Below are 25,953 nucleotides of genomic sequence, written 5' to 3'. Positions count from 1 at the left end.
CTACCAATATGCTACTGGCAAAATGTAACGCGATGTTGGGACGCTGTTCCTCTGTAATCCTGACGTCAGGGCAACATAGTGTGCTATCTGGGTGGGCAAGAAGAGACAGTAGAACAGGGGTCCCCAAACTTTTTTCACTGAGGGCCACATACAGAAAAATCTACGAAGGGCCGGGCCACTTTGCAAAAATAACACATTTATCAGGACATGTAGCTGCTCTGATGTTTAGTTTCATAGTGTCTTCGTAAATTTTAATCCTTCTTCACGGCAACACTTTCCTTGCACATTAAACAGACACATTTCCCCTCTTGTTTATATGCCAATGATACACCCAGTGTTTTCTGCCTTTGCGTCCAATGTCCAGCAGGGTGAAAATAGTATCCAGCCGAGGTCCCGACCCTCCTAGGGTGGTCCGGGGGTATGCCCCCCCGGGAGATTTTTTAAAGTTTTTAAAGCGAAATGCATGAATCTGGTGCACTTTGAGAGGGAAATTAAGAGGCTAAATCTGAAGAATTTTGTATGAAAAAAAAATGGAGACACTGTGTCAGATGAATTAGAAGCTATTGGAGAAGGACGCATAGATTTTCCATAATAATATTAATTTAAAATAAAATATTATGCAGGGTCCTCTGGGATGGGCTTGTTGCTCATTTTCTTTTATGGGACATATTTCTCTGTAATATAATGAGTGCATTTAAATTATTTAAAAATTAAAAGCGCCATATTACATTATATTTTTAAAATGTGCCACGGGCCAATCAATCAGTGTTTGACACCCCTGCACTAGTGGGTTAACTAAGAAATGCAAAAAAAAATAAATAAAAAAAAAAATAAACAAAGGGCCATATTACATTATCTTTTTAAAATCGGCCACGGGCCAATAAAAAGCGGGCCGCGGGCCGCATTTGGCCCGCGGGCCGTAGTTTGGGGACCCCTGCAGTAGAACATGTGATAATGCCTTGTGAGAGGTATTAGGAAGACAGAAGGCAGGTGAGGGGAAAATTCAGAAAAGAAAAAGTACATTCTGATTAAATCAAATTGTACTTTTTCTTTTCCGAATTTTATTTTTATCGATATTCAACAAAATAATTCCATTAAGTGTCATCAAATTCTATTTAATTATCTTAGGCTAACGATGTTAAATTTGTTTTGAAAGATATATGTTATTAATTGTTTTATTTATTTATTTGTAGGGAGGTTGTAATTTACTCCACACTCCATACCAGTTGATCGGTAATGCATCAAAAAGTTGTTTGCCAAACACCAGAAAACAAAACAAAACAAAAGTCAAGTCAACTTTATTTATGTAGCACATATAACTGCTGAGGACGACCAAAGTGCTTTACAGTAAAAAGAGTAAAACAATAGACACCGATACATCATAATTTATCATGTTAAAAGTAACAATAAAAGTAAACTTTAAAATATCATAATGATAATAGGCATAGTGCTGCTGGGATAAAACACTCATCTAGAGATGAAGGCCAAAGAGAAGAAGAAAGAAGGGTTTCACCTTCCACACCAGTTGGTGGCGGTCATGCACCCATTTATTGTTTGCTAAACGCCAAAATAACTCGAGATTAAGAAGATGCTGTCGTCATTCTAAACGCGACGTAGACCTATCTTTATCTCATGCTTTTTCTCCACGCTGTTTACCACACGTTGTGATTTCATCCGTCTTCTCTTGCTCTGTTAATCGTTCATCATGGAGGAAACCGGCACAAAGTCCACGGGGAAGAAACCTAAACGAGCCAATATGAAAGACGACCCCGTTAAAAACTTCGAGAAATGGAAGAAAAAATACAACAAGACTAAAGCACAAGTCAAGCTAGAGAGAGCGCAGAGGAAGAAGCCGGAATGGCAGGTCGAACGGGAGTACATCGACAAACTCGTTAGCAGATACCCAGACTTCAACACCAAGGACGCGGTCAGGTTTTCAGACTTCCCCATCTCAAAGAAAACCTTGTTAGGCCTGCAGGAGGCTCAGTACCGACAGCCCACAGAGATCCAGAGGCAGACCATCGGCTCCGCTCTCCGAGGGAGAGATGTGCTAGCCGCAGCGAAGACCGGCTCTGGGAAAACACTCGCCTTCCTCATCCCGGTGCTTGAGTGTTTGTACCGCCAGCAGTTTAGCTCCGACGACGGCCTGGGTGCTCTCATCATCTCCCCCACCAGAGAGCTGGCCTACCAGACCTTTGAGGTGCTGCGCAGGGTGGGCAAGAACCACGACTTCTCCGCCGGGCTCATCATCGGGGGGAAGGACGTCACGAGCGAGTCGGAGCGGATCCACCGCACCAACATAGTCATCTGTACGCCGGGCCGCCTGCTACAGCACATGGACCAGACCGCCGCCTTCACAGCCTCCAGCCTCCACATGCTGGTGCTTGACGAGGCAGACCGCATCCTGGACATGGGTTTCGCGGAGACACTCAACGCCATCGTGGAGAACCTCCCCGCGTCCCGACAAACGCTGCTGTTCTCCGCCACGCAGACCAAGTCCGTCAAAGACCTGGCCCGGCTCAGCCTCAGAGAGCCAGAGTACGTGTGGGTTCACGAGAAGGCCCGCTTCAGCACGCCCGCCACGCTGGAGCAGAGCTACGTGGTGTGTGACCTCCACCAGAAGGTCAACATGCTCTACTCGTTCATCAGGAGCCACTTGAAGAAGAAGACCATTGTGTTCTTCGCCTGCTGTAAGGAGGTGCAGTACCTGTTCCGCGCCCTATGCCGCCTCAGACCGGGCATGCCCGTGCTGGCTCTGCATGGCAAGCAGCAGCAGATGAAGAGAGTGGAGGTTTACAATGACTTTATCCGGAAGCAGAGCGCTGTTCTGCTGGCCACGGACATCGCCGCTAGAGGCCTGGACTTCCCCGCGGTGAACTGGGTGCTGCAGTTTGACTGTCCGGAGGATGCAGACACATACATCCACAGAGTAGGCCGCACGGCCCGGTATAAGGAGGGGGGTGAGGCTTTGCTACTACTGCTGCCCTCAGAGGAGAGAGGCATGGTCGGCCAGCTGCACGATAAAAAGGTTCCCATTAATAAGATCCAGGTGAGAGCCGACACACACGTACACGCGCACACAGAGCAGAGAAATACAATGCATTACAATGTGCTGTCATCTAGTACAGTAACAGTGAACAGCCTGTCATTGTGTAGATGCTGTATTGGATTGTTCATGTTTGCCTCAACACAGTGCAGGGCAGGCGGTCACATAATGATGGATAGATAACATGTCATACATGGTTCAGGTTAGCTGTGTCTCTACACAGGGAGACTGGATGAAGAGAATGCCCCATAATGTTTGTGGTTTGTACATTCATCAAATCAAACATTATTTGATTTTATTGAATGCCTCCTTCTTATGAGGTGGAACATTTAAATTGGGTATTTGAGGCAAAACATTTAAAACACGACAAATATCTTTATAATTATTTTCATAAAAAGTATGATGTTTTTGAGAAAGACATGTTACAGTAGAAAATGGACACGCTAGTTTAAAAATAAGTGCACAGACTGCACAACCAGACTAACTGGGTTTTGATGACACGTACACATCTGCTTCTGTTCTTGTCCGTGATACATATGTTTATGAATCAGAATAATTTTGAACTGTAATCTAAGGCTGGGCGGTTGGACCTCAAATCGATGTCAACATTAATTGACCTCGATTACGATTAATGAACCATTTTTTAGTTTTTGCCCTCATAGGGAAATGTTTGTACTGAAAATATGCTCAACTATTAAGTGGGTATATTTTTTCTAATGCAAGTGCATAACTTATCTTTGTAATTTTAAAACAATTCAGGAAACACACAAATTAATTATTTATGTTTTAACTTTATTGAATATTTCAAACTAAACACAAAGCATCATTTGAAATGAAAAGGTCACATTTTAGTTTTAATTTATAATTTAATTTATTAATAATGTGGGACCCTACTCAATTTATGGCAATTGAAACGCCAAAATAAGCGAACTGAGCCACCCCGACCCCACCCGATCTGCTCAGTGGAAACGAGGCATAATTGTGTTGGCCGTTTTATATTGATGATACTTCTATTTACTACTTCATCAGCAGCTGTAGCCTTTTTGTTTTTCCGCCTAACACTACATTTTACGAGATCACAATGAACTAATCACAATGAGCTACATGTCCACCAAATTCTCATTTTAACCCCATGGACCTATAAAGAAATGGACAGCGGACTGAAAACCGTTGGAACGTGAAGCCATTCATTCCTATGAAAGCTGCTCATTGGCGCAGGGCGACCATTCAGGAAGTGACTTTCTGCTTCATGAGTGCCGACACACCCCTAAAGCATGACACGCAGGGTACGTTTCACTGACGTTACTCATTCTCCAGCAGTGTAACGTTATAATATGTCCGTGCATTAAGCTAAGCGGGACGAGCACAGTTGCATTGTTTATCGACCATGTTCAGGGTTCAACATAACTTTTTTTTCCTACTGGCCCGCCGGGCCAGTGGATCCGAGTTTTACTGGCCCCTTGTATATTTTCACTGGCCCTGCACACACTTTTTTTTTCTTCATAATTTAGTGTCAATAATTATAATACCTGTATTAGAAAAATAAAGAAAGATAACCAGATCTAAAGGGAATATATATACTGTAACAGTATAGATATTCCCTTTTAGATTTGGTTATTTTTCTTTTAGTTAATTATATGAAATGTTGATATTGCTCATACACATAATATAAAACCAGGCAAACATATTGAATTAGAAGCCTACAACTGAAAGTATGTTGAAAGAGTCGGCCAGTATTTTAAAGTCCAGTAGTTTGATGGTTGTTTTTATTCTTGAATTTGGGCAGTTTAATGAATAGTTCACCTGCAGAAATCATGTTCAAACATTAAAAAAAAATAAGAGATGAAGGTCTGATCATTCTTTGTGGGGTGGTAGGCTGTTTTTACTACTATCTCTATATGCATTAGGGATGTGAATGTGTCGACCGAATGACCGGTTTTCCACTTGCGCTCAAGTTGACTTTAAAAATAGAATAGAAATCCGAAAATCAGTGGGTTATGCCGTTTTTTTAATGGGAGATTTCACCGTGTATGTGAGTTCACGTCTGGTCGTGAGCGCGCTGCAGGAGTGTCACTTCTCCATGAAGTGTCAGCTTCACATAAGAGTCCGGTGTGGGACCATTTTTTCAAACTATTGATAAAAAACAATGCAGTGCAAAATATGCAGCATAAGTTAAACGTTCGTCTAAGACTATGACGTTAAATCACCTTAGAAACACACAATGCCTTCGTCCGATCACAGCAGCGTTTCACCGTGTGATCTCGCCAGCGAGTGAGTGAGCCGCCGCGCAGATGAACTGTGGTTTGTGGCTAAAATAATAACCGGGGATATTCTCCCCGTTAGCGGTTTCAATGGGAAAGACTTCCGCGATCTGATTGAATGTCTCGAGCCTGAAAACACAGTGCCAAACTGCGCGACTATAGGAACTGTACAGTGAGCGGAGTCCCTCCGTTCGTTTCTGTCTACAACCGACACAATCACCGGAGACGCATTCACAGCGTTTAAATAACGCCTCTCATTTGTATTACCATTGGGGCTTGGATGCAAATACTGTAACATTACGGCGGCAGATAAAGGAAAAGCGCAGTTATCATTTTCTGCACCTCAACCTCTGCTGTGGGAAGAAAGAAAGGGGGCAAAGCAAGTCGATTCATTTGTCGACTCGCAGGCGGACGGTAGGCAGCTCTGCCAACGGAGCGAGAGTGCACCCGCTTGTTGCTCCGCCTGTCAAAACGCCAACGCATCGGTTGTCCACTGGCCTTTCACTAAAACATATATTTTATATTAGGTTTATTATATTGAGTCTTAAATAAACACTGCTTTCATTCCGACTCTCAACGCGCATTTCAATGAACCATGATGTAGTCTACAAAAAGATACTGAACTGTGATTGGCCAGTCACTGGCCCGGGCGGGACAGTGACTGGCCAATCAACTTGCCCTGCATATGATTTTACTGGCCCCGGGCCATCGGGCTATACGTTATGTCGAACCCTGATGTTACTAATCCCCGATGATTCTCTATCTGTAATATTTAAAGTACACCCCGTCGTCGTAAAGTAATATAGTGATAAACAAAGATTCCTCCCGCCATCAGAGGCCGGGCCGGCCGAAGCAACGGTTGTTTCACTACGACTCCTTTTAGCGGCTCAACGCCTAACGGCTAAAACTGAAAATAAAACGGCTGTAAAACGCTTTCGGTGACGTTTTGAAAAGCGAAAACTTCCATCCTATTAGTACATGGTCTAAAGAAAAGTATGAGCCTTTGATTGATATCCAGAAAAATTTAGTGGAGATACATTCTTGTTTGACGAAATTGTATTGGGAATGAATGGGGCTGGGCTCCATAGATCTCCATTTTGTTTTACGGACCCGTCCCAGACAGTCTAATGCGTGTAATACCAGGCGTGGCCACCTGTCCATGCTGGCTGCTCGGAGATGGCAGCGTCCTGGGGGCCTGTTTAACCCCCAGCACTTGAACACATCGCCATGTAACGTGCATTTTTTTTCTCTTCTATTAATCCGAGGCGCTGTCAGTGACACGGGCTGCCTTTTCTTTATTTATTTAACTAGCTTTAGCTGCCTGATCAACTTTGCAGAGGAATGAAGTAGCGAGTCTTTACATAAATCCGACTGTACACTTAAACTGGGTGCATGAGGCACTTTAACGACAACTTACAAAAATAACACCTTTAGCATGGGCCGCACACATGGCTGCACCAAGAGATCACTCACACTGACTAATACATTTGATTTGAATTGTATTTTTTTATTGTTTTTAGTAATTGGAATACAGGTTTTATCTACCTCGGCGGGTCTCAATCGACCTGGGCAGGCCGCCCCAGTAGAGCCTATGTTTGGGAAACACTTGTGTGGTCTGTGGGGGTCTGCTCTAGGGGTGTAAATCATAACTGTTTTGGAAAATCAATAAACGGAAACCTTAAAAATGGATTTTGAATATGTTCTGGAGACACGCACTTTTTCATTTCACATCACAAATAACACAAACTATTTGGGGAGGATAAAAGCTAGTCTGCAGATAGTCTGTCTGTCTCTCTGGGCGCACTCACACTAGGCAACTTTGCCTGTTCCGTGCGATTGCCCCCCTCCCCACTCCCCTGCTGGCCTGTGCTCACACTGCTCGTGGCCTGGGCACGATTGCTCCTTCCCTACGTCACTGTGCGCGTTTGGGATTTGGAGCGTCTACTTGTAGGCTATACGGCTGTTTGTGAATATTTTAATCCGGCCAAATCTGCATCAAATATTCCACTTCCAACGAGAATCCTTAAAGAGGACCTATTATACTACTTTTCTGGTCTTAATTTCTTGTTTTACACTGCTATAGAGCAACCTGACACGAATCACATCACAAAAAACTATGTAGATTTTCGGGAAGCTCTTTCTCTTATTTTGGCGATCCAGCACGTCCTGTCAACACTTGAGTGTGTGTGCTTCGGCAATCTCCGCTCCCTCCGCCTGTGCATCGGCCATCTCCGCTACCCTCCCCCCTCCTGCAAACCCCACTCCGTTGTGATTGGTTACCTTCCTTCCGGAACACTTTCAGTGGCGGGAAGCGCGAGCATGGACCTATAAGGGCGCGAGGCAGACGCGAGGCAGACGCGAGGCAGACGCGAGGCAGACGCGAGGCAGACGCGAGGCAGACGCGAGGCAGACGCGAACAGGGAAGTGACAGCATTACCATACATGGAAACATCCGCGTGGTGACGTCCCAGGGTTACATGCGACGTCACAGGGTTACAAAGGGTTAGACCGGTCTGAACACGTGACTTCTCGACTGGCTAGAATAGTGTCTAGTGCTCTGCACAGACACCCCAGACAGTCAGCAGGGAATACGTCGAAATGCATGTAAGACAGTCTCATATATTTGTGCAGCGCGCTGTTTATTATTAATATAACGGCCCGTCATCAGACCATACTTACCGGATGGTTTTATACACATCGATCGCTCTATCAAGTAATCCAAGTCAGAACTTTTTGTATGGGCAGAGAGTGTTATTTTAACAGTGGCGTTTTCTCCCGGAGGCCAAGGGAAGCCAGGCTCCCCAATTAGTCCGCTACAAACTGTCTCTTGAACTTACGTGTGAGTCCGTTGGTAGAGCCGAACTCTCGCTGCCCCGCCAGCCAGCGCATGAATACAATGTTTATCTTTATGTTAAGGGTCGCTAGTTTACCATCAGTGTTTGAACACTACTGTTCTTCCTGGCGTCTATGTTGAAATCTCCGTAGGCGCTCTTTAGCGCGTCTGGCAGTGCCTACATCTGCGTTTGATCCCACTCGCTGCCACGGTGTAGCCCGCTGGAGAAGCTCCAACAGGTGACTCCTACCGGGTGGTCTCTCTGGCAACTCCACGCTGTATCCCCGCTGCCGGAGCTCCTACGCTGCCTCCCAAGCACTGCCGTACACCTGCACACCGCTCTCCCAGTGAATGCGCATCCGAGTGAAGGGCGTCTGGAAACGGATGCCCTTTTCTTTGAGAGCCTTTTTGATATTGGTGAACACCTTGCGCTGTTGTAGAACGGTAGCTGTATAGTCATGGTCGAAATACAGCGGTTTCTCTCCCATTGTGATTTTCTGTCGCCATGCTTTTTGGATAACCATCTCCTTGGTGCTGTATTGCTGGAAATTGATTATAATAGACCTCGGAGGCGAGTTTGGGCCCGGTTTGGGCGCCAGGGCTCTGTGTGCGCGTTGTATTTGTAAATCCACATCGTCGTTCAGCTTGAGTTCGAACCGGAGCATTTCTTCAACATACTCTATCACCGAGCCTTGTTCTGCGTCCTTCGGCACACCGTGGATCCTCAGGTTGTTTCGTCTTGCCCTCGACTCTAGGTCGTTCAGCTTGTCTTCTAGCTTCTGCTGATACTGTATGGTTTGCTGAAGGGCTGCGTTAGCTTCCGCGCTCCACGTTTCGGTGTCGTCGATCCGCGTCGCCATCTCGTTGATTTTCTCATTGTGCTCCTGCATTGCTAGCATGTTTGTAGCTAGCTGCCGGTTAACATCTTGCTTGAACTCGATGAGTTCTTCTCTCATGTCACGTTTAATTTCGTCTTTGAACGTTTTTAAATCTTCCTTTAGTTCAGACTTGAGTTCGCTGATCTGCTTACTTATAGCTTCAAGCCCTGTGCGCACCGCTCCCGGTGTTGAGTCGCCGCCATGTTGGCCCTCATCACCCCGCATGTCGTCCTCGGCTTGTTCTGCACGGTGGGAATCATTCTCCGCTGTATCTTGCACCCCTCTACCTCTGCCTTTCTTTCCCCCCATCATAATCTTAAAAGAAACCACTTCGTTATATTTTAATTAAGTTCACGGGGGTTAATAATACACTGACTCGCGGGAGCAAAGTGCTCAACCTGCCATCTTGTTCTGTAGCCAACCGGAAGTCCCCTATGCCGTTTTTTTTAATGGGAGATTTTACCGTGTATGTGAGTATCGGCTTCACATAAGAGTCCGGTGTGGGACCATTTTTTCAAACTATTGATACAAAACAATGCAGTGCAAAATATGCAGCATTAGTTAAACGCTCGTCTAAGACTATGACGTTAAATCACCTTAGAAACACACAATGCCTTCGTCCGAGCATAGTAGCGTTTCACCGTGAGATCTCGCCAGTGAGTGAGCCGCCGCGCAGAAGAACTGTGGTTTGTGGCTAAAATAATAACCAAGAATGCAAATGATCTTGGGCACGAAACAGATGGCCTAGTGTGAGTGCGCCCTCTGTGTAGGCCAGGCAAAGTAACACATTTTTGGGGCAAAAAACAGACAAATTGTAAAATAATTTTTCAGCTCAGATAATTGGTGTCCAGAACAACATACTAAACGTCCTAAGAAATCCTAGTTGAGGAAATATGTTTAATTCTCATCAATCCGAGATGTGTGCCAATAAGGCAGAACGCCAATAAATCCCAATAGGGCTATTTTTTTCCTTTAGTCCTATCAAAATGAAACTTTACACAATGAAAGTATCCATGACAATTAAAAAAAAAATTGTATTACAAGTTTCTTTGAAAATGAATTTTAATATGCAAATGAGCTATACACTAATCGTACATGCCCAAACTAAACCCAAATAGGCTTAATTTTTTCCTTTACTCCTACCACAATAAAACTTTACATAGTAAAAGTATACTTGAAAAGTAACTTTTTTTGTATTACAATTTTTTTTTTTTTTTTTTTACTTTTTATTGAGTTTTTACATTATAAAAAACAATTACAAAATAAACATTGAAATATATCAATATGTCCCCGACCCACCCCCCCTCTTGATGTACAATTAAATGGATATGAATAACATTAAAAACAATATATATATAGGGGAGAGTGGCCTAAGTTGTGCAACTTTTCACTCAAAGTGACTTTAAAGTAAGGCCTTGACAGTAAAGTCTCCAACTCAAATATGTACATATATTTCAGGGTGTTGTGCATCCCTGGCAATAAAAACTTTGGATCTGGAATAAACTGTTGAAGAAATATAGCTTTCGGAAAAAAGTTGTCTTGTTGCACAACTTGCCCCCGGTGTGGTGTAAGTTGTGCGGTTGGAGAGAATACCATGGGGTAAATTTTCTTAAACAAGGCCTATCAGATCTAATGGTTTTACCTGCAAAGCTCACAATGACAGAGTCACAATCACCATCTTTCTGGCCATCTGAACTCTCATCAGTGGTGTCGTTAAGTGGAATTGAGATGTCACTCTCTTCTGAGCTACTGTAGAAAATCACTTTCTTTTGGTGACCAGCGTATACAGCCATGCCACTGGCACAACTCTCAGAAATGTACTTTGCACTAGTTGCTCCGTGCTTGTGGAACCAACTGCCACCTGACAAATGTGATTCCCTCTACATTTCTGCCTTTAAATCAAGGCTCAAAACCCATATGTACACCCTGGTGTTTCCTCCCCATTAACTATCTTACCTCTGCACTACTATCTGTGTTTATGTGGATGTATGGGCTTTACGTCTTTTATTTTGGTTATTGTTATTTTACCTTCATTGTTTACTTACTGAATGCACTATGTACAGCACTTTGGACAGTGCAAACTGTCATAAATGTGCTTTTATAAATACATTTTACTTACTTACTTACTTATAACTCACCTAGGCCCTTTGGCACAAATCAACCCAATCCCAGAAATTTGGATAATAAGCATGATGCAGCAATTTAGGGCTGACATCGTGCTAACTGTATAGACTCAAAATGTAGCATACCAAAGCACTAAAACATGTGTCAAATGTTTTCAAACTTGTCTATAAGTGTTCAGACACAATAATCAAAAAACCTTGATCATGGAAATTTTACTTTTGAAAGGCAAAACACATTTTTTTTTAGCTTAAATGTGCTTATATCTTATTCCATTTCCGTTTCTCCCTTCTTTACAGGATGAGTCAAATGGATGTCTCTTTTTAAATATGTGGTCACATTTCCAATTTCTTCCACGGTTTTCTAGAAACAAGGGGTGGCACAACTTCCAAAATGCACAACTTAGGCCACTCTCCCCTACAATAGTAATAGTTGAAATAGCACAGGAAAGTATAACAAAAGTAATAATACAATAAGTACTAAAATACTGTTAAAAAAATAAATCTAATTGTAACCACTCTTTCTGTCAAGGGATAAACACTCATGGCACTACTCGATACACTACGAATCCACCCAGTCTGTAATTTGGGTAATGTTGTCAAAATACAAGAGAAAAGGCATTCATACTTTTTCAAATTTATTTGCAGCTCCCCTCAATGTAAATTTGATCTTTTCAAGCTTTAAATAGAACATGATCTCTTTTAGCCATTTAGTATGAGATGGTGGGACTGGTCTCTTCCAGTTAAGAAGTATAAGGCGGCGAGCTAGCAAAGTTGTAAATGCGACCACATCATGCAACCCAGCCGGCCATATTGTATCTCTGGGCATCACCCCAAAAAGAGCAATGATGGGCTGAGGACTCATTTTGATACTGTAAATGTCGCTAAGAGAGCCAAAAATCTTTTCCCAAAAGGTCTGAAGCCGCTGGCATGACCAAAACATATGTAACCAGGTGGCGGTAGAAGATTTACATCGCTCACACGTGGGATCGGTGTTTGGATATATCTTTGCTAGTTTCTCTTTAGTGAGGTGAAGACGATGTAGTATCTTAAACTGAATTAAACCGTGCCTGGCACAGGGAGATGGGGAGTGCACTCGCCCAAGGATTAAATCCCACTGATCATCTTCAAATGACAGACCTAAATCATGTTCCCAAATCAATTTTAAATTTATCAGAGTTTGAGGATTGATAGCATCAATTACCCCATAAATCCAGGAGATGGCACCCTTGAGATCAGTGTCCGCCAGAGATGGAAATTAACTTTTTTGCCTACCAGCCACTGTGGCAGGTAGATTTACAAATCTACCAGCCACTCGTCTTTTTTACCAGCCACTTTTTACACGCAATATCTTTTTTTATATATGCGTTAATGTTAAACAATACAATAGTAAGATTAGCTAATGAAAGTGTTTTTCATACAAATGTTTTCCATCAGAAGTCATTTCTACTGTTAGTAGGTGCTACCAAGGAACTGAGTTGCAAATGGTACACTCTTACTATATATGATACACAATACACGTCATCTTTATTTCAAAACATTTTATAATTGAACTCCATACTCTGGGTTCAATGCAACTTTTTTCCCAACTGGCCAGCTTGGCCAATAGATCCGAGTTTTTCTGGCCCCTTGTATATTTTCACTGGCCCTGCAGACACCTTTTTTTCATCATTTAGTCAATAATTATAATACAGTATTGAAGTTAGCTTCAGATTTATTTTTTTATTTTTAGTTAATGATGTGAAATGTTGATATTGTGCATACACATAATATAAAACCAGGCAAACATAAATGTGAAGCCTACAACTGAAAGTATGTGGAAGGAGTGGCCAGAAGTGCAGTACTTTAATGATTTATTTTATTCTTGAATTTCGGCAGTTTAATGAATAGTTCACCTGCAGAAGTCATGGTCAAGCATAGGGAAAAATAAGAGATGAAGGTCTGATCAGTCTTTGTGGTGTGGTATGCAGTGTTTATCACTTTCTCTATGCATTAGGGATGTGAAGGTGTCGACCCAATGACCGGTTTTCCACTTGCACTCAAGTCGAATTTAAAAATAGAAATCTGAAAATCTGTTATGCCGTTTTATTAATGGGAGATGTCATCGTGCGAGTTCACGTCTGGTCGTGTGCGCGCTGCAGGAGCGTCACTTCTGCAAAGTGCGTGCATGAAGTAATCAGCTACACATAAGAGTCCGGTGTGGGACCATGTTTTCACTGTTGATAAAAAACAGTGCAGTGCAAAAGATGCAGCATAATGTTAAACGCTAGTCTGAGGCTATGGTGTTAAATCATCTAGAAACACACGATGCCTTCGTCCGAGCAAAGCAGCGTTTCAACGTCAGATCCCACCAGTGAGCGAGCGACCCGCCGCGCGGGGAAGAACTCTGTGGTTTGAGGCTCAAATAATAACCGAGGATATTCTCCCCGTTAGCGATATCGATGGGAGAGGCTTCCTTGTTTGTATGTGATCCGTTTGAATGTCTCGAGCCTGAATACACTGTAGCCTACAGTGAGCCGAGTCCCTCCATTAGTTTCTGTTTCAGCCGACACAATTACAATCGCCTCCTAAGCACAGACAGCGTTAAATAGGCTAAAGCATCTAATTTGTATTACCATTAGGGCTTGGATGTAAATACTGTAACATAACGGCTGCTTAAAGGAAAAGCGCAGTTTTCACTTTATTTTCAACACCTCAACCTCTGCTGTGGGAAGAAATAAAGGGGGCAAAGTAAGTCTATTGATTTGTCGACTTATGCCTCCACACGTCTCGCAGATAGTATTTCCTCGCGGAGCGGATCGCACCGTAGTTCAGTTCGACTAGAAAGGCAAAAAGAAACTGGGACTGTGCAGCACACTGGCATCATTGTATGTATTAAATATGCAAATTCGATCGGACCTGACTGGAAAGTATTACCCGACACAGTGGCGGGTGAAGTGACACAATTTACACGCCAGCACGCAAATCTACCCGCATTTGGCGTGTGGCGGGTGTTAATTTCCATCCCTGGTGTCCGCTGCTAAAAGGATATCAATAGATGTGCTTGGTGGTTGAGCAGGGAAGGGATGATAACCGCTTTGTACAAAGTGTCTAATCTGCATATACCGAAACATATGGGAACGGGGCAATAAGTACTTCTCTGAAAGTTGCCTAAAGGAAGCAAATATCTTGTTTAGATATAAATCTTGAACTAATTCCATTGCCATGCCAGGCCCGAAAAGCCAGATCTGACATGGAGGGGGTGAAAAGATGGTTTAAAAGGATAGGAGCCTGTAGTGAAGCGCTTTGCAATCCAAAATGTTTCCGAAATTGAACCCAGATCTTTATGGTATGGGCAACTACGGGGTTTTCAAAAGAGCCAGAATTAAGAGGTAAAGGAGCCGTTATCAGCGAGTGGAGTTGCAATTTAAAAGATTACAATTCAACCCAAGCAGGAGCTTCCACACCAGAACTACACTTAGCCCATAGCATAACCTTCTGTATATTGCTAGCCCAGTAATAATAAAGGAAATTAGGCATTGCCATCCCTCCCAATTTTTTCGGTCTTTGTAAAAAAGATTTACGAATACGAGGGATCTTACCATCCCATAAGAAAGCTTGATCCAGTGTCAAAAAAAATTTCTTTGGAATAAAAATCGGAATACATTGAAATAAGTAAAGAAACCCGGGGAGGATGTTCATCTTTATTAGATTAATCCGGCCAGCCAACGAAAGAGGCAATGCACGCCACCGACTTATATCCTGCTTGCACCGATCGAGTAATGGTGTAAAATGTTGTTTATATAACTTATGGAAGGAGCGTGGTACCACTACCCCAAGGTATGTAAAATGAGAGGGCGCTCTCTTGAATGGAAAAACAGCAGAAGGCAGTGTTTCCCCCACGTTCACTCAGCAGCGGCGCAGCGCCGCTGCTGAGTGAACGTGCGCCGCTGCTATAAAAATCCTTCTCCTCCGCATTTTCTATTTTATTTTTTTTGGTACGTAGCTCCTTTTAGAAAATGGGCAGCACGTAACGTAAATTGCGCAGCACGCGGCACATCATCACGTAGCCAACATCAAAGAAGAAAAATAACCTAACAGCGAGTGTGGCAGTTGTTGGCAGTAGTAGCCTACACGGTTGCAAAGTTACAATAGCCTCGTTTGAGCAGGAGCCGTCTTGCTCAGACCCTCGCAATTATGATGCGCGTCAGCAAAAATGCTGTGCGCTCAGCAAGACGAGTGTCATAATTGCGCAGGTCTTAGCAAGACGGCTCCTTCTCAAACGAGGCTATTGATTCTAGCAGCGAGTGAAGCGGAAGAGCGAAGAAAGAAGGAGAGAGAGAGAGAGAGAGAAAGAGTAAGTTGCTAAAATGTGTCGCTACATGACCACCAGTGTTAAAAACCCTCTGAGCCCTATCGTTATTTTATTTTATTTTATTTTATTTTATTTTATTTTATTTTATTTTATTTTATTTTATCTAGGCTATAAACCGCAACCGTGCCGTTTTTCCTCTAGTAGACTACAGTGTGTGTGTGTATGTGTGTGTGTGTGTGTGTGTGTGTATTTTCGGGAACTTTGAAAAATGAATCCATACCGTTAGATCCGATGTTGTTTATTGCCATATAAAATCCGTTTTCATCGCGTATTTTTGTTAGGGATTTATGCTAATCGCCTGTAAGCATGTGGTCATTAGCATAAATGCAGGGAAAGGGAAAAAGCCTATAGACTTTTTAAAAGAGCATGAATAGTTTCTATTATGTATAACTTATATTTATTTTATAATTTTCTCATCACTTTTTGACTCCCAAGACTAAGAAGTGTTTTAAGCAATAACAAGCTTAATACATTTGCCTTTTTGTGTTATATCAATAAATAATTGTGAGATATTTTTTGCTTTTTTACTGTCTAATTGATAATTTCCTACATTCAAACGACATCACTGCAGCACACATATTCTGATAGTCCAGGTTGTGACCCAAATAAATGATAGCTTGACAGCTATGCATTATAGGGGTGATGAATGCAATCTTAATAAGAGAATAAATCCAGGCAAACCAAAACGTCTCAAAAATGGCTTAGGGCTCAAAGGTTAAAAGGCTGGTACAAGCTCTTAATGGATGCACTGTGCACAATGTACAGGTCCTTCTCATATAATTAGCATATTGTGATAAAGTTGATTATTTTCCATAATGTAATGATAATAATTGAACTTTCATATATTTTAGATTCATTGCACACCAACTGAAATATTTCAGGTCTTTTGTTGTTTTAATACTGATGATTTTGGCATACAGCTCATGAAAACCCCAAATTCCTATCTCAAAAAATTAGCATATCATGAAAAGGTACTCTAAACGAGCTCTTAACCTAATCATCTGAATCAACTAATTAACTCTAAACACCTGCAAAAGATTCCTGAGGCTTTTAAAAACTCCCAGCCTGGTTCATTACTCAAAACCGCAATCATGGGTAAGACTGCCGACCTGACTGCTGTCCAGAAGGCCATCATTGACACCCTCAAGCAAGAGGGTAAGACACAGAAAGACATTTCTGAGCGAGTAGGCTGTTCCCAGAGTGCTGTATCAAGGCACCTCAGTGGGAAGTCTGTGGGAAGGAAAAAGTGTGGCAGAAAACGCTGCACAACCAGAAGAGGTGACCGGACCCAGAGGAGGATTGTGGAGAAGGGCCGATTCCAGACCTTGGGGGACCTGCGGAAGCAGTGGACTGAGTCTGGAGTAGAAACATCCGGAGCCACCGTGCACAGGCGTGTGCAGGAAATGGGCTACAGGTGCCGCATTCCCCAGGTCAAGCCACTTTTGAACCAGAAACAGCGGCAGAAGCGCCTGACCTGGGCTACAGAGAAGCAGCACTGAACTGTTGCTCAGTGGTCCAAAGTACTTTTTTCAGATGAAAGCAAATTTTGCATGTCATTCGGAAATCAAGGTGCCAGAGTCTGGAGGGAGACTGGGGAGAAGGAAATGCCAAAATGCCTGAAGTCCAGTGTCAAGTACCCACAGTCAGTGATGGTCTGGGGTGCCATGTCAGCTGCTGGTGTTGGTCCACTGTGTTTTATCAAAGGCAGGGTCAATGTAGCTAGCTATCAGGAGATTTTGGAGCACTTCATGCTTCCATCTGCTGAAAAGCTTTATGGAGATGAAGATTTCATTTTTCAACAAGACCTGGTACCTGCTCACAGTGCCAAAACCACTGGTAAATGGTTTACTGACCATGGTATTACTGTGCTCAATTGGCCTGCCAACTCTCCTGACCTGAACCCCATAGAGAATCTGTGGGATATTGTGAAGAGCAAGTTGAGAGACACCAGACCCAACACTGTGGATGAGCTTAAGGCCGCTATCGAAGCAACCTGGGCCTCCATAACACCTCAGCAGTGCCACAGGCTGATTGCCTCCATGCCACGCCGCATTGAAGCAGTTATTTCTGCGAAAGGATTCCCGACCAAGTATTGAGTGCATAACTGAACATAATTATTTGAAGGTTGACTTTTTTGTATTAAAAACACTTTTCTTTTATTGGTCGGATGAAATATGCAATTTTTTTTAGATTTTTGGTTTTTCTTTACTTTTTTGCCAAAATCATCAATATTAAAACAATAAAAGGCTTGAACTACTTCAGTTGTGTGTAATGAATCTAAAATATATGAAAGTCTAATGTTTATCAGTACATTACAGAAAATATTGAACTTTATCACAATATGCTAATTATATGAGAAGGACCTGTATAGTTAAATAATATATATTACATTTGCAGATGAGTCTAAAAAGCTGGGTGATTAGAAAGGCAGACGGGGACGATGGAGGAGCTGAGGTTAGTAAAGCAAATTAGGGAAGCAAACTTTCAAGCTAATGAGAATTTTCTTTTGGATTTGAATGCATAATGCTAGGTGATATTATTTGAACATTACAAATACATGTATAGGGTAATTTGAAGGAAACAAATAAGATTTCTAGCATTTCTTACTTGTTGTTTAAGTGCTCAAGTTTATTACAGAAAATACAGGTAGACCAAGTAAGGGAGGAAAGAGAAGTGACAGAGAAGCAAGGAGAACAAGAGAGAGAGGGTGCAGTGGTAGATCCTGAGAGGTGTTTTGCCCATGATTGCAGGAGATTTAATTTTTGAACAATGTGTCTTGTGTAAAAAACAGTGTGTAGTGTTTTGAAAGAAGTGTGTTGGAGAATTTCAAACACAGTGCAAAGCACTTATTGTGTTTGTAGGGTTGGTGCTTTTGTTTAGGGCATGGTTACAAAAGTCAGAGGTTGTGATGCTTTGGGCATAGCAACCACTTTTAGTGTTTAAGCATTAGGCAAAAATCTGTAAATAAATTGTGCAAATTATTTTTGTGTTGTGGCATTTTTTGTTTGTTTGTTTGTTTGTAACCTTTATTTAACCTCGAAAGATCAATTGAGGGGTGACCCTCTTTTACAATGACGTCGAGTACAGATACACAATATACAATGAGAATACATAACAAGTTTCAGTGTTTCCCCTAGAATTGCTTTTAGGCCCGGTGGTAAAAGCTGATAAAGAGTATGCGCGCGGCGTGCGTACCAAATTTGTAGTAGAAATTGACCAAAACTAACTGTATTATGGATGAGCCTCTTTTGACAGCCCGCTACAAATCAGGGCATAGGGTTATGCCTTCACATTCGGTACGTTTGTACATTTTGTGTTTCCCTCAGGATTTTTTGAGACTGCTGGGGGAGAATGGACCTTCTAGTGGGGTCTTGGGGCATGCCCCTGCGGAAGAAAACCTTTACCTTTTTAAAGTTAAATGCATCAAACTGGTGCACTTTGAGAAGCTAAATCTGATTTTATTTTTTTTGCTCTGTAAACAGCTGTCATATGCCCTGCCTAAAACAATTTTATGGAATAATTTGGAGACACAAGCCATATAAACTATTGAAGAAAAACACATAGATATGAAAATAAAATACAATAAACATGAAGACCTAATATAGACAGGTATATCCTGTCTAGTATTAATTTCTGGAATAATCTGGATCATGAAACATTTTCTTTAATTTATCAAATATTAATTTAAAATAAATGAATTAACCTAGGCTACACATCATGATTAGCCTATCAATCAAAATGTGTGCAAAATAAGCAACATTTTGTATTCTGACCCATTATATTTCATGTAGCCTAGTTCTCAATTTAAAACATAAAAATAAAGTAGCATTGAAAATACCAAAAAATAAAGCTTGTAGGGCTACTATAGCCTGCTGTTTTCAAGATAACTTGCTGCGCTGTCTCAGCTGTTGATACAGATTGGTTGCCATGGCGACGTAGCAACTTTAACTTTCTAAGTTTTGCTCATCACTTTTTCCTGTTCAACTCCCTGTTACTGAGTCCTAAATATCTCCAGTGTAGCCTATGCCATGGACCTATAAAGGAAGGTTCTTTCTCGTCAGTTTCCCTGTTTGACATGTGCGCTCCGAATGCACACGTGCATCGCGCGGCGTAGCGCAGACAACAAAAAAAAAAAAAGAAAAATATTATTTTTTTTTTTTTTTTACTTTTTTTTTTTTTTTTTTTGGGCAGCTGTTGGCCTGGCGGGGGGTCCCGTTGGCCTGGCGGGCCCGCCAGGCCTGTATAATGGTAGGGGAAACACTGAGTTTACACTCACACACACACACACACACACACACACACACACACAGACAACAACAATTTAAAACATTCAGATCAATTGAATGAAATAAATAATAGCCTAATTAAAACAGTTACAAGTGTGGAGGGGTTGATTCAAAATAATACTTTTAAATTGGTTAACAGATATGAGTGTATTTATTTTAATTGTATGTTGTAGGCTGTTCCAGGAGTCAGGGGCACTATAGCTAAAAGCGGTTTTACCAAGCTCAGACCGGGCATAGGGGACATATAACATGATCATGTCAGTTGAGCGGGTTTGATAAAGCCCATCTGAAATAAGCAGCATTTCTGTCAGATAGAGTGGTAGCTTTCCAGTCAGAGCTTTATATATAAAAATATGCCAATGTGCATCACGTCTCTCCTTAAGGGAGGACCACCCAACCTTTTCATATAAAACACAATGGTGTGTATCATAAGCATCTCCTGTAATGAATCTCAAAGCAGAGTGAAATACAGAGTCAAGGAGTTTAAGGCATGAACGAGATGCATGCCGATAAACCACATCACCGTAATCAAGGACAGACATAAAAACTGCCTCAATAATCCTTTTCCTACTAAACAACGGGAAGGTAGCTTTATTCCTATAAAAATATCCAATCTTTTGTCGCAGACGACAGACAAGATTTTTTATGTGAAATGTAAAAGAGAGTTTTTCATCTAGCCAGATACCAAGGTACTTATATTCAGAGACTTTTTCGATCAAAGAACCGTTTACAGCATAGATGCATGCACTATTGTCTAAATCTCTAGCCCTAGAGAACAACATGAATTTAGTTTTAGTCTGGTTAAGGACAAGTTTAAGTGAAATAAGAGCATTCTGAAGAGCATTAAAGGACAGTTGCAGGTTCTCAATAGCTGACTTTGCAGAGTCAGCAACACAATACAAGATGGTGTCATCAGCATATAAATGGATTTGACAACCACTGACAAGAGACACAATATCATTGATGTAGATGGTGAATAGTACCGGACCTAAAATTGAACCTTGTGGAACACCTTTGGTTATGGGTAAGAAACCAGATTGGATATTACCTAGCTTCACACATTGAGATCGGTCAGAAAGGTAATTACTGAACCAGCTACACGCATTTTCACTAATACCAATGTTAGCCAATTTATCTAATAGTAAAGAATGGTCTACTGTATCAAAGGCTTTACTGAGATCAATAAAGAGGGCAGCACAGTGATTACTATTATCTAAGGCAGAGACAATATTGTTAGTAACCAGAGTGATGGCAGAGATAGTGCTATGGTTAGTTCTAAAACCAGATTGGTGAACAGATAAAATAGTGTGACTTGAGAGAAATGTTTTCAATTGGTAATTAATAAGGGATTCCAGCGTTTTTGACAGACATGACAGTCTGGATATTGGCCTATAGTTATTAGGGTCAGTTTTTTCTCCCGCTTTATACAAAGGAAGGACACAAGCTGATTTCCAGATCCTTGGAATAACGCAGGAAGATATAGAAAGGTTAAAAATGTGGGTAATACACTCTGCAATTACAGGGGCTGAGAGTTGGAGAAAGAATGGGTCTAGGTTGTCTTCTCCAGTGGATTTCTTGGGGTCAATGCTTAAGAGAGCATCAAGAACCATACTGGAGGACACAGGAATAATAGAAAACTGAGGAACATCATTGGTGGTAGGCATATGAACCTGTTCAAGGGGTAGCTGGTTGTCTGCTAGAGAAGATCTAGAGTTGTCCTCTTTGAAGATATGGCCAGCAACATTAAAATGTCTATTAAAACCAGCGCAGATCTCGGTTTGATCGGTAATAAAACTATCATCAAATTTAACCTGAATTGGAATAGAAGCTGATGTAGCAGAGCTATTTTTGTTGGTTTTAACCACCTTCCAGAATTTTGCTGGGTTAGAATAGGTGTCTGTGATCAATTTTAAATAGTAGTCAGATACATTCTTCCTCACTAAGGATGTACATTTATTTCTTAAGGCTCTGAATGCAGTCCAATGTGAGGCGTTATTAGTACGTCTAGCAAGAGACCAGGCTTTGTTTCTAGTTCGGAGAAGAGATGTAAGTTCTGGACTAACCCAAGGACTGGATCTATCCTTAACTCTATACTTCTTAAAGGGGGCATGTGTATTTAAAATAGATAGAAAGGTGGAAATGAAAAAGTCTAAAGCTAGTTCGACATCAGGAATAGCCAGGGTGTTGTGAATATCACTATTATAAAGGTCATGAAGAAAGGCTTGCTTATTAAAAATGTTTAGGTTTCTCTTAATTAAAACCCTGGCTGAGGATTTTTTTATATGTGTATCACGGACACATACAATGGGACAATGGTCACTTATACCTAATTCAAGTACTCCAGATAAAGATATTTTATCACTCTTATTAGAGAAGATTAGGTCTATAAGTGTTGATCTTGAGGGTTCTTTCATGTTTGGCCTGGTTGGATTTGTGATTAACTGTGACAAATTTAGGTTAGAGGATATTTCCTTTAAATGATCAGAGGCATTTGTCAACCAATCCAGATTAAAATCAGTTTAAATATTAATTTCCATACAAAAATGTCAAAATCTGTAAATGAAGACACAAAAGGCAAAGTTACAACACCAATAATCCTATCTACAGTAATACACAGGACTGTGTGAATAGGATTTAAGTGCATATTCTCCTATCAAAGTGCACCAGATTCGTGCATTCCAATGTACAGGGTACAAAAACATTTCGGCCGGGGGGGCATGCCCCCGGACCCCCCTAGGGGGTTCGGGGACCACAGCACCGCTGTTGAAAAAAATCCTGCCGGAAACACTGGAAGGTTGAAGCTGCTGAATTAATGGGATAGAATTCGCTTTTTTGTAAATTCAATTTGTAACCTGAAAACTTTCCAAATTGTTCTAATGTTGACAGAACATGCGGCAATGATGAGACTGGGTCGGCAATATACAGAAGAAGATCATCGGCGTAAATTGAAAGTTTGTGTGTAGTACTCCCTCGGGTAATCCCCTCAATTGCCTGGCACTGACGTACGGAAGCAGCAAGGGGTTCTATTGCCAAGGCAAATAAAAGAGGGCTCAGTGGGCAACCCTGTCTCGTGCCTTTTATGTAGTGGGAAATATTTTGATTGTAAATTATTTGTATTAACGGAAGCTAAGGGAGAAGCATATAACAGTTCAACCCAAGAAATGAAATCCTTGCCAAAGCCATTTTCCATAAATAAATATTCCCACTCCACCCGGTCGAAAGCTTTCTCTGCATCTAAGTTTATTACACATTCGGGGACTTCAGACCGGGTGGAAGTGTAAATGATATCAAAAAGCCTCCGAATATTAGAAAAAGAGTGTCTGCTACGAATAAATCCGGTTTGATCTTACGGCACCAAATCTGGGAGAACGTTCTCGAGCCGCCTAGCGAGAGTCTTGGCCAGGATTTTATAATCTAAATTTAAAAGGGAAATTGGTCTGTAAGACTGACAACACAAAGGATCTTTGCCCTTTTTGTGTAGGAGACAAATAAAGGCCTGATTCAAGGTTTCAGGGAGATGACCAGATGATAGGGCTGGGCGATATGACGATATCATATCGTCCCGTGGACGATATGAAAGTGTCTACCGGGAGAGATTTGGCCATACCGTTTATATCACGGAGAAAAAAAGTTCATGTGGCGGGAGCATATATTTCATTTAACTTTTATTTATCCTCGAGAGACCAATTGAGGGGTGACCCTCATTTTCAATGACGTCGAGTTCAAACAAATTCAAAGGAAAAACAACAATACATTAACAATATTCAACGCAAATACATCAAATACACAACAACAGGTGAAGAGAAAAACAATTGAAACATTTACACAGTGGTGAAATTAAGTGGTAGCAATTAAAATTAAATGGGTGAGAGTACGATATAGCCTAATTAAAACAGTTACAGGTAGAGTTTGGCAGATTTAAAATAGTTTGTTTAAATTGGTTAAAGGATATGAAGTTATTTAGTTTAATTTGTTGCTGTAAGTTGTTCCAGGAGTCAGGGGCACTGAAGCTAAAAGCTGTCTTTCCTAGCTCAGACCGGGCTTGTGGGACATAAAGCATAAGCATGTCAGTGGAGCGGGTCTGATAAAGCCCATCTGAGATTTGCAGCAATTCAGTTAAATAACGAGGAAGAGGAAGGAGCGGGAGGCAGCTGTCCCTCCGAGTCCCTATAGTTACACTGCAGTTACACCGCCGCGCCACACGGGGGCTCTGCAGCAGAGTTCTGGGCTGCAATACAGCTTCTCTACCCGCAACAGAAGAAGCCTCATCTGTTGCTCTAGCTCAGGGGTGGCCAACCCGCGGCTCGCGAGCCGCATGCGGCTCTTTGCCCAGCTTCGTGCGGCTCTTCAGTTCATATCAAATTATGTGATTATAATTTTTTTTTTAATTTTTTTTTTATTTACTTTTTTTTTGTGTGGGCCTATGTGTGTGCATGTTCGCAAACGTTTCATGCGGCTCTTACGTTCGTTTTACATGTTGTCTATCATTTCATTTTTTATTTTATTAATGTGTAGGCCTGTTCGCAAATGTTTAATTGAGGACGCAACATAACGTTCGCAAACGTTTGGTGCGGACGCAACATAAAACTGCCCGCTCAGCTTGGAGGGAGGTTTTCCGTGAGTAAACTATTTGTGTCAAGTTCGCTCCGAAACAGAGTGGGAGAGTTCATATTTTTTGTTGAACGTTATGGCAGGCCATTCTGCCTTATATGCCAGGTGTCATTTGCGCATTTTAAGGCTTCAAATCTTCGGCGCCACTTCAGCTCTCTCCATGCTAAAAGTAAGTCCCACAAAGCAACATGCATAGTAAGAGAAAAACGCTATTTTAAATTGTTATATTTTTGTTTGTGGACTTGGTTGAACTGAGAGTTTGTGTGTGAGGCAGTGCACACAATGTTCATTGTTGAAAATGACTGCCCTGTCGTCTTTAGTACTGTAGGAGTCCAGTCCTGTCATTATCACAGGGGCGGCCTTAACGATCTGGGTTCTCCGTTTCAAGTCCTAGTGTGGGGCCCCCTGTTTTTTTTTCTTTTTTTTTAATAAATAATGCTTGTGCATGCATGTGCAAGCTCCCCGCGAAAATAAAAACGCCCCCTCCCCCCCCTGAAATCTTACTGGCCACCCCAGTGCCCCCCCCCCCAAGTTCAAATGTTATTTTTTATTTTCATTTTATTTTTTTTATTTTTTTATTTTATTTTTTTTATTTCATTTTATTTTTTTAATTTTTAATTAATTTTCTTGATATGTATCCTAGTTCAGAGATGATATGTTTTTTTTTTCTTTCTTAACTTTTTTTGATAGGTAGTTGCCAAGTTCATCACACAAACACTCCAATCCACTATGAGATCAGTTTGCAATTTTCAATTACTAAATTAATGTTAGGACTGTGGCCACTAGAACTGGTCTCTGGTCAGCAAAGGTCTTGAAAACAGCATAAGTGTGCTTGTGACATGCGTGCCACCCATGCATGTGTATAGGCACGTGTCCCAGCAGATTTTTGAAATCTGAATAAAAAAATTAAAGTTTGTAGTTAGCGAGTGTAACATGTTCTTAGCAAGGGCAGACTTTCATAAATAAAGGTTTATTTTTTTAGCAAGATATTTGGTCAAAAGCTAGTGGTCATCCGTCCCTCTGTGCAGTTGTTAGGCATCTGGCTGCTAGCAAGTTATGTTGTCTTGCTAATTTTACTATTCATCTGAGCTGAAATAAATATTGACTTTTTCCTTTATTATCTTCACCAGAATGCTTAGATTACATGTTAAAAACACAAAAAAATCTTCTGGGGGGATGCCCCCAGACTCCCCTTCAGGGGTTTAGTTTTCTGACAAACATTACAATGGATACTAACATGATTTGGGCATTTGGGATTATAAATCATCTTTGAATTGGTTGTACAGCATATCACATGCTATTCATTCAGGGGTGCGATGGCCACCCCACTCTAACTCTGTGGCCCACCTTGGCCACACCCAGTCAAAATTTCCTGGAATCGCCACTGTGTGTACCCGTGTGTACGATGTGGCTCTTTGCAGTAACACAGTAAAAAATGTGGCTCTTTGTCTCTGACTGGTTGGCCACCCCTGCTCTAGCTGTCTAGCTCATGGTCTAGCTTCGGTGCCCCGTCACTAAAGTTAACAAACCAACTCCGTGTCACGGTGGCAGAGCAGCTGGTTTT

The 25,953-nt window shown here is 41.6% G+C and overlaps 1 protein-coding gene across 1 annotated transcript in view; it reads left to right on the top strand.

Annotated features, from left to right (window-relative positions):
- Positions 1 to 1,639: 1,639 nt before the first annotated feature.
- Positions 1,640 to 25,953, top strand: part of ddx10 (DEAD (Asp-Glu-Ala-Asp) box polypeptide 10) — a 39,486-nt gene continuing 15,172 nt past the window's right edge. Inside the window, exon 1 of the mRNA XM_080032792.1 lies at positions 1,640 to 3,049. Coding sequence (XP_079888918.1) covers positions 1,706 to 3,049 — 1,344 coding nt within the window. The 5' untranslated portion in view covers positions 1,640 to 1,705. The remainder of the gene's footprint in view (positions 3,050 to 25,953) is intronic.

Source organism: Ammodytes marinus, assembly GCF_949987685.1.
Source record: "Ammodytes marinus genome assembly, chromosome: 8".
NCBI classification, from domain to species: Eukaryota; Metazoa; Chordata; class Actinopteri; order Uranoscopiformes; family Ammodytidae; genus Ammodytes; species Ammodytes marinus.
Note: the sequence above shows the minus strand (reverse complement) of the source record. Positions and strands in the feature narration are given on the sequence as shown.